Here is a 14,599-nt window from a genome sequence, read left to right as displayed (position 1 = left end):
TCCCCTTGCCAACTGGCTTTGCGCTGCCTCCGACAAACCCCGCCCCGGCACCGTGAAAAAGGCGATGCGATGCTACTCCTCCGTCCGAATGGGAATGCGGCTATTTATGACGGACCAGGACCATCTTGGATGGGCGGCAAGCTCTTGTCAGCCTGGAGACGAGCTGTTTCTGATACAAGGCTGTAGCGTTCCTGTGGTACTAAGAAAGAAAGAGAATGGAAAACTGTATGAACTCATCGGAGATAGCATTGTTCATGGTTTGATGGATGGGCAAGGTATCACTGATGCCTCATTCGAAGACTGGCCTCTTTTGACCTTATCATGAGGCTTCACTCTGGGGCAGAACATCTTTGAAGGACGGAAAGCAAAATCATCGCAAACTACGGTCTTGACATGGCTAAGCAGGAGAACCATTCAACAGTTTGCTACGGGAAACGCTACAACCTAGAATAAAGATGAAGGAAGGTAGCGAAGATAGACGGAGACGGCGACGACGAAGGCTCAGACGATCAGAACCATAATGACAGCGGTGGTGATGAGTGAACTCAGACAAGTCTCCAGAGCCCCGTCTAATGTGTTTGAACATAATTATTGGAAACACTAGCAGATTAAATAGCATACTCGTAGTTCTTAGGCGGCTGCAACGATGCCGCATTTACATAATCGATTTTGGGGATAGGGTCAGATCATGGAGATCCCACCTGGCATTACTTGTGACTCAGAACTCATGCTTCTACTTCATGAACGCAAGTGCAACATCCCCAGAGATCGTGCCTCCCATCTGCCTGGCTTTGTCCTTCGCGATCAACTGATCAATCGCCACAGCAGCTCCTCCAGCTTTCACATCACCGATGACACCAACGAGCTGTCGAGCTTCTCCCAGAGCAACCGCGTATCTCACCGTGTTGCCTTCAGTCTTTGTGGCTGCCTCGAGAACAGGCATGCAAACGCGCGCGCACTGTGTGAGCATCTTGGTTTGTTCTTCCAGCGCACTCATCAGCTCATTCTTCTCCGCTTCGAACTCAATCACAGCCTGCATCCCGATGGAAAGTCCCTGTATCTGACTCGTTACTGTTTCTAGAGTCTTCGTGGCAGTGTCTCCGATGCTCCGGAGGTCTCCAGCGTTCTGGCTCATCAGATTACTATGTAAAGAGGTCAGTATCTCAACGTATCAATACCCGTATCCTTTTCATAAACTTGTGGCTTATCGATAGCAGTGGTACTTACAGGGATGTAAAACCAAGAGCAAGGTTGATTGTAGACTCGTAGCTCTGCAAACGAGACTTGAATGCGTTGATGGTTTTGTCTTCATACTGAAGACCGATGCGGTCCCGCCAGCTGATATGACTAGCGTCTGAATGCCGTGTAGCCCTTTTCAACCAAGCATGGAACTCATTGCACGCGGTCTGACACGCCTCGATCGTTGGTTTGGCTTGTGAAAGCAATGTACTCAGACTTCCCGGAGTCTCATTATGCTTCCTCAGCTCAACTTCGAACTTGTCAAGAATATCTGTCAATGCTTTGAGGTGATCTGATGTATCGTAAAGATTTTGGGGAGCATCACGGATTCCCCCGATAAAGTCGTGGAGCGCCTGGGTAACTTGAACGGCGGCGGTCACCACACCTATGACGCTGGCGACGATGCTTAAGGGATCAGCCATATCAAGGGTGCAAGATCACTTAGTCCCAAGTATTCGCAGAGGTCAAGTTGGGAGGTGGGATTCAGCAACCTTGAATATTTGTGAACATCAAAAGTAGTGGGCACAGCCTGATTGCAACCATGCGCCGCTTACGTCGCTTGCCGACAGCCCAACAATTGTGTGATCACCTTATTGGCTGGTACCCCTACCCATGCAGCCTGATTTCAGAGCGGTTACCGATCCACGAGAAGGTCGGGTGCCGCACTCCACTCGGCAGCAAATCACTCGTTGTAATTTTTGCTTCTCACAATACCTGGCCGAAGGATAACGGTCTCCGTCTGGCACTCCTAAGGAGTCTGGTTCTTAGTGCGCTACTGCCACGACATGAACCCTCGCACATGGGACAGGCGCTCCATGCCTCTGATTGATGGGGCCGACGAATATTTCATACCGTCGTTTATGGGCGGGACGCCCGATCTCGCCTATGCGAGACCCAAGAAACTCGATGCTACGAACGTAGCAATCGCCAAAGATAACTCGAGGCAGATAGTCGGGTCTGTTGACACGACCTTCACAGGCCCAATTCAGAGTGTGACCAACAACTACGCAAGTAGTTGGTCTCAGCCCAGTGTTGAAGACCTCCAGAGGCAGAAGAAGTATCGTCATATTTTGGAATGGCTCTCACCACGACCACATAATCACCGAACAACACTCAAAAGTGAACTTTCAAAACGGCTAGATGGCACTGGTGCATGGTTCTTTGAGTCTGACAAGTATCTCAAATGGCTTTCGGGGTCAGAGCCTTCGCTCTGGCTTATCGGAGGAGGTGAGTTGCCCGCTTTGAGACCTGAAGCGATATGTACTCACGGTGATAGTCGGTACTGGCAAAACAGTTCTCTGTTCGTCGGTCATTAGCAGCTTGATAATTGCCACTAAGAAAGGCCACTTTTCATCCTCCGATGTTTTCATATGCTTCTTCTTCTTCTCATTCCAGGACAATACGAGACAGTCACTCCTGCAACTACTCAAAGTTATTTTGGGACAACTTTGCAAACCATCACTGATTCCCAAACCCTTGGAAAGCTTGTATGAGCGTTGCCAGGAAATGTATCCTCCCGACGAACCCTCAGAAGAAGAACTTCGAGAAACTCTCATCGAAACACTCAGGATCAACTGCACCAAGACGGTCTCCATGGAATCGGAAGTCGCAAAAGATGTGTTCATTCTCATTGATGCACTAGATGAAGTACCCCAGAATCAGACAGATTCGGTCACCGCCCTCCTGCAAGACCTCAGCCAGCTAGGATTGCCGAGCCTTCGAATTCTATGCACCAGCCGATATCAACCAGATATCGACTTGGCTCTTTCAAAGCCCGTCAGATGGCAGCAACAGGATATGAAAAAATCATGCATCGCGCAGGATATCGAGAGATTCGTCTTGAAAGCTCTGAGTTCGTCGCGGTTGAGGTCATTGAGTCAGCAGGTGAAGATCGACATTGTCGAGGGCGCTGCTCGGCAAGGAGAGGGAATGTCAGTGAGCCCATGATATTTCTACCGCAGTTTTCTCCAAAGATTCTCATAGGTTCAACTTAGGTTTCGTCTAGCCGCTCTCAAAGTTGGCATTCTCAAAGAACTGCCTCTGAGAGGACGAGAGGACGTGGCCCAGGCCTTGTCTACTTTACCAGCAACCCTCCACGAGACATACACTCATATGCTTTTAAACATCCCAGATACTATCCAGAAGGTTGCTCTCTCTGCTTTGAAATGGATGGTCGCCGCGAAAAGGCCACTCTTCATTGAAGAGGTGCTAGACGCGGCTTACATCCGTACTAGCAGCCCACTATCAGAAAAACAACACGACAATCGCTGCCCTGCCTCCGATCTCGTCCAAGTCCTTCGGGGACTTGCGACAGTTGAGCCACGCGTAAAAGATTACGAGAATATTCCTGCAAAACATCACACGATAATGCTGTCTCATAACTCGGTTCAGGAGTTTCTAACTGGCACGGAAATTGGCAACACAAGGGCGAAATCGTTTGCGTTTAGCATCGATGCGGCGAATGACGCCATTGGAAGAGGATGCATTATATATCTATATCACTACAACCGATACGATGTCAACCCAAATCCAGGCACGCACCCATTGTCATCATATGCGTGGTTCAACTGGGAAAAACATCTCAAAGATTACAATGTCGACGATCGACATGCTGCACCGCGAGCTTTGGCAGCACACCTATTGAGAATTCTTAAAACAGAACTCAAGAGCCACGGGGTATTTTCCTTTCTGAGGAAGCGTCCAACAAGTGCAATTGCTGGGAACTTGACAAGCAAGGCAAACTTCGACGACTGGATTAAATGGATTCCCGCCAAGCAAAGGCCCTTCTTCTATGAGGCTCTTAATACCGCATTCTTCACCCAATCATATCGGGAGTATGCTGGCAAAATGAGCGTGTCTATGAAAGACATCTATTCAGCATCTATGCTGAGCTCTTCTCGGGATACAATCAGACTGATCGACATCCTTCCTCATGTGGACCCCACAGAGCCTCTGGACTGGCGCTTTATCTGCTGCCCCATAGAAAAAGCTCCATCGTACACGGCAATTTCATATGCATGGGGAAATCCAATGTTATCGGAGAGGTCTTGCCTTCTCGGTTTTGACAAACGCCTAACACGGAGCCTTATTTCTATACTTTACACTCTCCCCTATGCATTATTTCACACCACAGAAATGCCACCGGCATTTTGGATTGACCAAATCAGTATCAATATGATGGACCATGTCGAACACGCCGGACAAGTGCAGCTCATGGAGCAAATCTATCATAGGGCAAGCGCTACTTTTGTTCAAGTTCATGAGCAACTGGAAGAGGAGGACCAAGACGGCATCGAGTACCTCTATCGCCTAGCATCTCTCGCTTCTTCTGGGAACACCGTAGGAGCTGCACGACTGCTAGCCGAGTTATGTAAAGACGACAAGTTATGTCGTTTGCTTGGCCTGTTCGTTGCTCCTTGGTGGACTAGGATGTGGGCCCTACAGGAATTGGTCGTGGGCATGAACCCAAGATTGATGTATGGGACGCTCCCGGTGCCCTTCGGTGTTGCAGAGCAAGTGTTCAGTGTCATAGACGACATCTACTTGAATCTGGAGGAAGAGGAGTATGGTCCGTCAGCGCGCCAACTCATTAAGGCTACTGATGGATGGAACGTGGCATCAAGCATCAGCAAAATTCGAAAAGAGTATCACCTTGGGGAGAAAACGCCTCTTCCACAGCTTCTCTATCGGTTCAGTCAGCTGCTATGCGGCAATCCCCGCGATAAAATTTATGCGCTCACTTGGATATCGCAACGACCATCAGCCATAAGGATAGACTACACGCTTACTGTCGCGGAATTGTATACGGAGACGACCTACAACCTGCTGATGCAGACGAAAAGCTTGGACGCTATCGCATTTCGATCAGTTGCCTTCGGTTGTACCTTGCCTTCATGGGTTCCTGATTTCAGCACGCGGATACCTGGAACAACCCCTCTGTCGGCTGGTGGTTTCAAAGGATGCGACTACGATGCAAACTTTACGACTGATTTGCTGCGACGGATGCTCAAATTTGAACTTGTGGGTGCCCCGCGCATATCGGATGCTACTCTTGAGCTAGCAGGGGTCTTTCTCACTCGCGTTAATACCGTGTTTTCACCGCTTGACTTTTCCAAGTCTTGCGGCGAAGATTGGCGCGACTCCTTCCGGACCCTCGCAGCCCAGCTCACTGGATTTAGCTGGCGTGATCACAGAGTGCCAGAAAGAGCACGTCGTGCTGCTAAATGCTTCTCAGACAAGCTCAAGCTGCCTCCAGATCAGACAGCAACTGAGGTGGTATGGAGAACGCTATTGGCAAATCAGTGGCCTGATGGCGTCAAGTTGTGGACGGATACATACAGAGGACTGGCGATTCCTCCTGTGACGTTAAGGCTCTCTGAACGGCTTCTTATGGAGCCTGGGGTTTCAGAAAAGTTGGTTTTCAACACTGGGCGGTGCCTGTTCTTGACAGAAGAAGGTTACCTGGGACTCGGCCCGCGCGAATTAGTTTCTGGCGATGCAATCTTCATGCTCAGCGGTGGAACTCTGCCCTTCGTTCTCCGCGAATGCGGAGTTGCAGAAGATCGCACATGGTCTGTTGTTGGTGAGTGGTAAGTACAGCTCGGTGAAATTTTGCTTCAGAATAGCATGCTAACAGGTAGTTAGTTACGTTCATGGCCTGGGAGGTGACGAGATTTGGGCCGCCGAAATGTGTACTAGGATCGAAAGTTTTCGCCTTGCATAGTACTGGTCAGACAAATGAAATTAAATTACCTAGCTTCCTTTCACTGAGCAGTAACAACATCTAACTCCATTTTGTGCAAACGTGACTTAATCCGTGGTATCCTATCGACTCCTAATGGACTGTGCCATAGCATTCATCTTACGACTGGTATCTGCGCAAGAATTCCTTCGTCTTTGGCCCGATGCTTTCATCCGTTTGAATGTAATTGTCCACAGTTCCCGCTTCAACTAATATTCGTGCAGCCTCCTCACGCCCGTATCTGCGAGCCATTGTGAGTGCAGTCCGCCCCCATTTGTCTTCGATATTGACTTCTGCGCCCCTCTCAATCAAAAGCTTGACTGCATCATCGGTTCCCTCTCCGGAGGATGCAAAGGAGACGGCAGTGCGGCCGTATTTATCTTTCGCATTAACTTGCGCACCATGTTCAAGAAGCAACTGAATCGTCTTGAGAAATCGTGGCGGGGCAATGCGGGCGTGTCTACAAGCCCAGGACAATGGGGCTCGCTCATGGAAGTCGGTTGAATTGACGTCAGCACCCCTTTCAAGAAGGATCTGCGTAGCCTCTGGACGTCCGCTCCGTGCTGCGAGCGATAGAGGACTTTGGCTTGCGCTGTCTTTGACCTCGATAGAGGCACGAGCGTCAAGTAGAGCCTTGACAATCTCACTATGTCCCCCCGTGGCACTGAGAGCTAAGGCATTCTTGTCGGCGTGGCCTTTAATTTCGATGTCTGCTCCTTTCTGAATGAGGAGCTTGATAACGTCAGTTCGGCCCTCCTCTGCGGCGTACTGTAAAGGAGTGCTGCCCTCTCCCTCTGCAGCATCGATGGGAGCTCCTTTGTCAAGCATCATCTTAACCAGATCGAGGTCACCGAGGCGTGCCGTGTACGCCAATGCTGTGCAACCATCTTCGTCCAGAGTATCTACACGAGCTCCTTTCTCGATTAGAAGCCGGACACATGATATATGTCCTGCTTCGGCAGCAATTATTAACGGTGTGCATTTTTGGTCGTCCACAGCGTCAATGGAAGCGCGACGGTCTAGAAGTAGCTCCATCAGACTCAGGTTGCCACTATATGCTGCAAGAGCTAGAGAAGTCCGTCGATGCTCTCCCTGTGCATCAATGAGAGCTCCTTTCTCTAGCAAAAGCCGAATTGCTTCTGGGTGGTCGTGGAACTCTGCAACCACCAATGGGAAAGCCTTCTCATCCCCGTTTGGTGGCGGGTTCCCCGGGCATGCACCAAGGTCGCACAGCTGCTTGATTGCTTCAAGTCGTCCATATCGTGCCGCGTAAAACAACGGTGTTCTTCCGAATGAGTCTGGAGCATTGAGGTCATGCCCCAGATCACGGAATATCTCGATGGCTTCCTGTAACCCATAGGATGCCGCCCACCCAAGACCAGAGTTGGGAAACTCATTAGACACCGATATTTCTGACAAAGCCTGCATCTTTGTATCGTCCAAGAGGAAGTCTTTTACATCCTGCCCCAAGGGGGAACATTTTGATGCATGATATACCCATGCGTAGGTAGCATGGCGGAAGAAAGGATACGGCTCGTCCACGTTACTTGAGGCCCTGGATAAACTAAGTTGACGAAGGTATGAACGCATCAAATCGCTTTCGATGGCGAACTTTAGATACCTCGTACATACTTTCGTCATCTCGAAATGGGCCGTTGGAAAGTATTTCTCTTTGGTCCTCTGAAAGTACTCTTGTGTTGTGTAGTGAACAAGTCGAATGTTATCGCTTGTCTTGTCGAAGGTAACGAGCCCAGCGCAGACAGAGACGATAGTATCAGTATCTCTCAAGTTGTGACGGTCAAGATCCGTGTCTGACCTGTTTGTGTCCACCGCAAGAGCGTGATTCAACTCGGTGGTGGTCAGAGGCCGCACTGCGTGGACGATCCATGACAGGACGTTTCTTCCCAGATGACGCAGATTAGACTCCTGCCCGTTTATTCTCGCAAAAGCATCATCGTATGCTCCGTCATAGACTTGGTGGTCTGAGGACTCATTTGCGCTTTGTTGTTTGAACTTGTCGAGAGCTGACAAAATCTCCCTTACCGAGGTTGTGTTTGTTAAGGATCCAAGATGGAGCCGTGCTAGAAGGAACCTAAAAACGTCATGTTAGTGTTTTTGTATGCCAATATGGGCAAGTATTGCCTTACATCCCACGAACTGCCTGGGCAACCCCATCGATAATTTCTGTTTCGAGACGCGGGTTTTTGGCGATTCGCACACGGAAATCGGACATATGGTGTGACACATAGTCACGTACGTCTTTTTCCGATGCCTTGATTTCGCATCTCAGGGGGTCTTCGAATTCCTCAATCTCGGGGATGAATCTCGAGGTCGCGAATAGGTGCACTGGAGCTCCTGTCCCTGTTCTCTGTTTGAATAGAGTCTTCAGTAGTGATGATCGGCAACCAACGGCTTGGCACTCGTCAAGAGCATCAATAAGAATGTAGACTCTTGCGAACGTCTTGCATACCAACTCCAGTGTCTTTGAGAGCTCCGCAACGGAGGGTCTGGTCTGCCAGTGTTTGTGTTTTTCAAAGAGGCTGCGCAGGCTTTCCGACGGATCTGGTGCTCTCTCAGCTAGCTGCTTCAATAGGCTTGACAACATGTGCTCGATGTTTTGTTCAGTCGCTCTCTGAAAGCTGCAATACACATAAGCTATCCCAACTTCTGTATTGCTTTCAGCTTTCGAGACGAGGTCGTTGATGACGATAGATGTGAGAATCGTTTTGCCGGCGCCGGGTATGCCAGGACAATATAGCGTCTTGCCGGTTGATTCGTTCCACTCTTGGTATTGAGGCGAGCTCAAAAACCACTGACCCGTTCCCTCGTGCCTCATTTTGAAATGGTCACTTTGCATGGAGCCGTAGTTGATTGGACTGAGCCACTCCAAAATGTCTTTGAAAAGTTTCTTGTCTTCCGCCGTAGTTAACTTGACATGGACCTGTTTGACATCTTCACCGACTGCAGTGACTGCGTTTTCAACTAAGATCGGAGTTAGGTTTAGATTACATGAGCTATGGACAGGAAAGAATGATCCGAGACTAACCCTCTGTTAGCTGAGCTGATAGCTGCTCCCGAGCACTGCGTTCTCTTTCAACCTCGGCCGGTTGCACATGGTCTAGAAGCAACTCCTTCGCATATGCAGCGGCGACAGCGGCAGCGTGCTCCTGCCACACCTTGTTCTTGTGGCTGTCGGCATAGTCACAGATACCTCGAATGACCAGACACGGAAAGTTGGTCATCAGGCCAGCCGCCTCCATCTCGACACACAATAATTGACCCCCAAGGCCCTTGTTCATTGCGTCCCGAAACTTGGCGTCCTTTATGACCTGGTTTCCCGATGCGATAAGCCCGTAATGAACTTTGAGACCTCTGGAGGCGGGTTTGCGAGACTTAACCTTGCTCTTGTCGCAATACTGGCATTCCTCATCGTCCTCATCAGAGCTATCGTCGGAGCCCGACTCGGTATCGACAGGTTTTTCTTCGTGGCCGTAAGATGACTTGAACAAGACATCGACCATTTCCTCAGACTTCAAGTATTGCGCCGCCAACATTGGCCATCTGGTTGCCATTTCATCAAGAAACTCTTGAATCCTAGGTTCTTTCATGGAATGCCGAGTCTTGATCTTTGAAAGAGCCGAAAGAAGGGATGCTGGCGGGTTGTTCAGGGATCCCGTTCGTTCGAACTTTCCCCCTTCCTTAGTCTTTCCCATATCCCATTGGACAACTCCAGGGAATTGCCCGGATGGACTGCTGATCACTACGTCTCCCAGACGAACATCATTCTCTTTGTATGGGACACCTCCACCGATGCCAACCATCAAACCAAACTTCATGGACGGAAAAGTCTGCACCATGTGGGTTGCAACTGTTGCAGCCGACACGGTACCAATTTTTCCCATGGGCAAGCATGCAACGACAACATTATGGCCCCCGATGGATCCGAGGGTGTATGCATTTGGGTCTCCAGACGGGTTCGGAAGAGAAGGATGCTCCTCGTCAAGCATCGCTACCGCTGCGGTCTGCTCCTTTGGAAGCGCACATACCCAACCGACAGTGTATGAGCGATGGGTATGCGTAGCTTCAACTCGCCGGTTCTTTGGATGGCCGCGTTGGTCGTCCTCTTCGTCGTTCTTTCTTTTCTTGGCCGAAGTATCCGTCATTGCTGCAGTGTGTGTGTGTCTGGCTGACGATGCTGTTGGAAGAGTATTCCATGCAAAGGTTGGCAAATATGGCAAATATGGCAAATATTCAATCTGAAGAAACCAAACAGCTCGGGAGTGCAGCCGTTGGGGAATCGAGAAAACTTATGGCACAATTGCTGCAGCCTGATCAGCGCATCTTGGCTAGGAGGTAGGGCGGCAACCGGCATTTACGATAGCGGGACATTCACCAATAATGGAACGATTGTCTGCAAGAAGCTGGAAATATTGGCGGCGACATGGGTTGGTTTGGTGGTCTGATTGGAAGAGAATTAAGCGATCTCGCAGCCTGCTTGCGGTGGATTCAAACCCCTGAGGGTGCGTTGTGTCATTTCAGCTGCCAGGAACACAGTCTCTAAGCCTTTTTGGTCGTCGCGCGTGAGCTTCATGCAAGCAATCTGGCTTAATTCTTCCTGAGACTTCGTTGTGTGGGAAGCGTCACCTTCGGAACTACTCAGCTTGGGCTGGAATAGAACGTCACAGGCAACGCATGACTTCAGCCAGGCCAGCTGACATTTCTAGCGCGCATCTCTGTCTTTTGTTTTGTAGTTCAATAAATACGATACACGAAAGCAATATGATGCCGGCTATATCCATCAGTCGCACATGACTATCTGCCTTTTTGACTACGACTATGCTACGCAAAATGTATACACCACTCTATGGACACAATCACGAAGCCATTGACGTCCTGAGAGTTGCAAGACCAGTTACCTCACTAATAAGATCAACTCCAGACTGCGGTGCTGCTGTTGTGATGAATGAATGCCACACTGGGGTGATGTCCTCTGTGGCATAATCAACATGCATTCCAGAACTAACCTGTAGATTCCCTTCACATTCCGTATCTGCTACTTCCTCCATCGTCTCATCACAAATACTTTCGAGTTCATCGGACTTGGAGGGCTGTATGTGTCTCTGATTTGCAACCGCGTCCAACTGCCCTGCGCGATCGTGTTGGCCCATCTTTCTTCTCAGAAGAGTAAGATGATGCATATCTCGAAGAACCGTCGGATGGGAAGACTCAAACAGCGTTGCAGATAGTTCGAGCACTTCTGATTTCAATGCCTCAGCCTCACCCAGGCGGTTCTGGGCTCCCCGTGTCATAACCAAGGCATTCATGAAATTCAGCATCGCAGGATGATTTCTTCCATAAGTACTCGTAGCAATTTCAAGCACCTCGATGTGAGTATCTCCAGCTGCATCATATTTGCCTTGGTCATGAAGAGCCAGACCTAATACACTGAGAATGGCAACTAAGTGTATCTTTGCGTTATCTGATGAGATGTTGCGATTCTCGAGAGTCTGTCGGCAAGTGGTTTCAGCTTTCTGGGCTTGTCCTTGTCGCCTCATTACCTGGCAAAGCAGCCAGATGTTTTGCAGTGCCAAAGGACCCTCCGGGCCGAATGTCCTTTTGATCTCGGCTTCGGTTTGAATCAAGTGTTCTTCTGCTTTACACAGTTGGTCCGTTCTCATCAGGTGCATCCCAATTTCTAGCATGAGCTTGATCTTTATCGTTGAGGTCTTCTGGTGCTTGTTGCTGTTACATTGTCTCAGGGCTGAGTCCAACAAGACCTTGGCCTCTTCGAATCGCCTCGTTGAACGATACTCTTTTGCCAGCATTCGAATAGAGTGAAGAATCTCGGGATGGTCACCTGGATAGACTTCGAGCTGAAGAGCTGCTACATTTCGCAGCATCTCTCCTGATTGGGCTTGGCATCCCTGGGCACTCAGCGCCTCTGCCAGTCGCCTCATCACTTTAAGCAGTACAGGATGCGTATCTCCTAGACTTTTCTTTGTTGAAACCAAGGCTCGCCGTGATGCTTTGACCGCAAAGTTAATCTGGCCTGTATTGAGAAAGAATGTTGACAAGTTGGACAGAAGCATTGCCAACGACAAAGCATTCTGATAATTCTCATCAAACTGGTTGCTCAATACCGCGTGCGCGTGTGGAAGAAGCTTCTTGCAGATCTCCGCATTTTCATATGTTGTTCCAGGGAAGATTCGGGAAATGGTACCAAGAGCTTTACTTGCAAAAGCTCCGCTGCATCCTTTCCCGACCAGCCACTTCCTGGTAGCTAGCTGGACGAGTCGATGCATGTCGAAATGATGATCGTTCGTTTCTCCGATGAACTAAAATGCCTTTAGAACCCCTAGCGCCTTTTCGATTTCCACAGAGTCGGCTTCCTCTCGATTATGAAGTTCTTCCGAAGCAAGATTTTCAGATATATCTCCAGACTTGGAATTTGATGCCGTCTCCGAAGTACCAGATTTGAGACTTGGATACCAATCTGCCGATTCTTGATGCTTTTCCTCTGTTTTCTCAGTAATGCTTTGCGCTGCTTGAATTTTCACTATGCTCCGCAAATGATGCAGTAATCCGTGTGCACGCTTACTAGTAAAATCGATTTGGGAACTGTCTGGCAATCGAAGAAAGCCATGAGTGAGAGCAATTCACTCGCAAGTGGGTACTGCAAGTCAATTTGCTCAAAAGACACGACCCAAGTCAGCATAACAGCTGGTGGAATTTCAGAATCCCTTCCTACAGCCGTGAAATCCTGACAGAGCAAGCTCACAAAGTTGCGGTCGCTCTTATCTAGAAGCTCTAGGTATCTGTCAACCGTGATGCTGTTTCTTGAGATAAAGGCAGACGCCTGTGCCAGCGCCAATGGAAGGTTTTCCAGACGATTGGACAATGTTGAAGACTTGGAAAATAGTAAGTCTTTGGCTCCAGTCATGGCGCTGATCATCCGAGCAGATTCTTCGTCATCCATTCTTTCCACTTCAACGATAGGCTGACCGAAGACCAAGTCCAGACCAGCTTGTTTGTTGCGGGTGGTTACTAAAACGCAACCTTGGCCACACTCTGGTATGAAGTGGCCGAGCCCCTGCTTGCCGTTGCCCTTCTCATACTTGGTAGCAAAACTTCCAGCCGAAGATGGACTTTTTGGATAGAACAGAAATTCGTCATCTGCATTATCTAGAACCAAGAGCCACGGGTGTCGTAATTGCTGCCGAAGCCATGTCTGGACTAGCGATAAAACGTTTACGGACGGGGCGTGTCGCCCAGGAATGTCGCATTCTTCGGCGATGTCTTCGAAAGATTGTCGAAAGCGAGCTTCACTACTGGCATGTACCCAGAATATCGAGAAGTCTGGACGTGTTTCATGAAGCCAGTACACATATTGGAGTGCAATCTGTGTCTTTCTTTGATCATGTTAGCCGAGTAATTCTCTTCGCGTTGAATTGATCATTGTTACTGACCCAACGCCACCCAAACCGTACAGGCAAGCTCGTGATCGACCCCCAAACACCTTACATCTCGCTCCATGGCCGAACTCTTCTTTCAAACGATCTAAGATCTCCGAACGGCCTACAAAGTTGCAGTTCTTGGGACCACGCACCATGACTGTATGCATTGGATCAGTTGGATCTGCACGATCTCCGTGAATCAATTCATAACATACAATGCGCCCCTCTTCCAGCTTGCAATTCCACATGACTCAATTCTGTCATCATATTCGGTCTGTGAGATAGAGTCGCTGGTGCAGCCTCATTTCTTCGCGATCTAAGCCCTTTCATCCATCGCTGAAGTTCGGCACAGACCGATTTGAAGCCGGAGTCATCACCATTATCAAATCTCGCCATATCTTGATGATTGCTATGTATTCCAATGGGAATATATCCAGGTATGACTGCGGAATCTTGTGGTACAACCTAGGATAGATTCAGCGCAGTTCTAGACGAGTATCATACGGTGTCTCGGGGGTAATAACCAGACCTACTCCCGGTATCGGGAGTTCCTCAAAGAAACACGTGATTTCTATGGAAGTATTTGTGTCCCTATTGCGAGACTGAATTATTGTATGGAAACTGTCCTGAATCCTGGCAAGAACTTCCGAATCACGTCGCAAAGTCTTCACAGTACTCTTGTTAGTTTGTTTGAATATGCTAATCCACTTGAGAAAGTGATCAGCCCATATTGCGAGGCCTGCCCCATGGTGGGGAGTTCCAAGGAATGCAATTCCCCTGGTGGAGTTGACTATGGCTTGGAGGTGCCCGTTTGGTCGGTATCTAGAAGTCACGAGAGCCTGTAGCCGCGAGAGAGCTCAGAACGGTCTTCCGCTCTTTGTAAGGGCTGCGTACTTACATCTTCACATACAAGCCCACCTAGACTATGACAGACAAATATGATGGGTCGGTTGTTCTGCGTGTTTTTAACAGCGGTGATGGTCTTACGCGTCTAAGGCTTGGCACAGACGAACCGTCTCGTCATTCTCGCGGACGCGAGCAAGATCCGTTAACAATTTCCAGGAATGATTGGCGATGCGGTTCGTTGACACGACACCTTTCATATTCACAACGTCTGCGTCGTATCCAAATGTGAGTATGCGCGCATCGGGTATTTCGGCAGGCA

At 49.2% G+C, this 14,599-nt stretch overlaps 2 protein-coding genes across 2 annotated transcripts; both read right to left on the bottom strand.

Moving 5' to 3' along the window:
- Positions 1–733: 733 nt before the first annotated feature.
- COL26b_006297 (uncharacterized protein) lies at positions 734–1,661 on the bottom strand (the record flags this gene model as incomplete). Its single annotated transcript, XM_053179120.1, has 2 exons — positions 734–1,142; positions 1,228–1,661. 2 exons carry the CDS (start codon positions 1,659–1,661, stop codon positions 734–736), a joined length of 843 nt encoding a protein of 280 aa, XP_053036877.1.
- Positions 1,662–8,237: 6,576 nt separating this feature from the next.
- Positions 8,238–9,501, bottom strand: COL26b_006296 (uncharacterized protein; the record flags this gene model as incomplete). The annotated part of the gene is made up of 2 exons (XM_053179119.1): positions 8,238–8,941; positions 9,027–9,501. Coding segments are annotated over 2 exons (1,179 nt in total), but the record flags the coding sequence as incomplete, so codon positions are not given.
- Between the last annotated feature and the right edge of the window lie 5,098 nt (positions 9,502–14,599).

This window comes from Colletotrichum chrysophilum, assembly GCF_026319265.1.
Source record: "Colletotrichum chrysophilum strain AFK26 chromosome Unknown scaffold_46, whole genome shotgun sequence".
NCBI classification, from domain to species: domain Eukaryota; kingdom Fungi; phylum Ascomycota; class Sordariomycetes; order Glomerellales; family Glomerellaceae; genus Colletotrichum; species Colletotrichum chrysophilum.
Note: the sequence above shows the minus strand (reverse complement) of the source record. Positions and strands in the feature narration are given on the sequence as shown.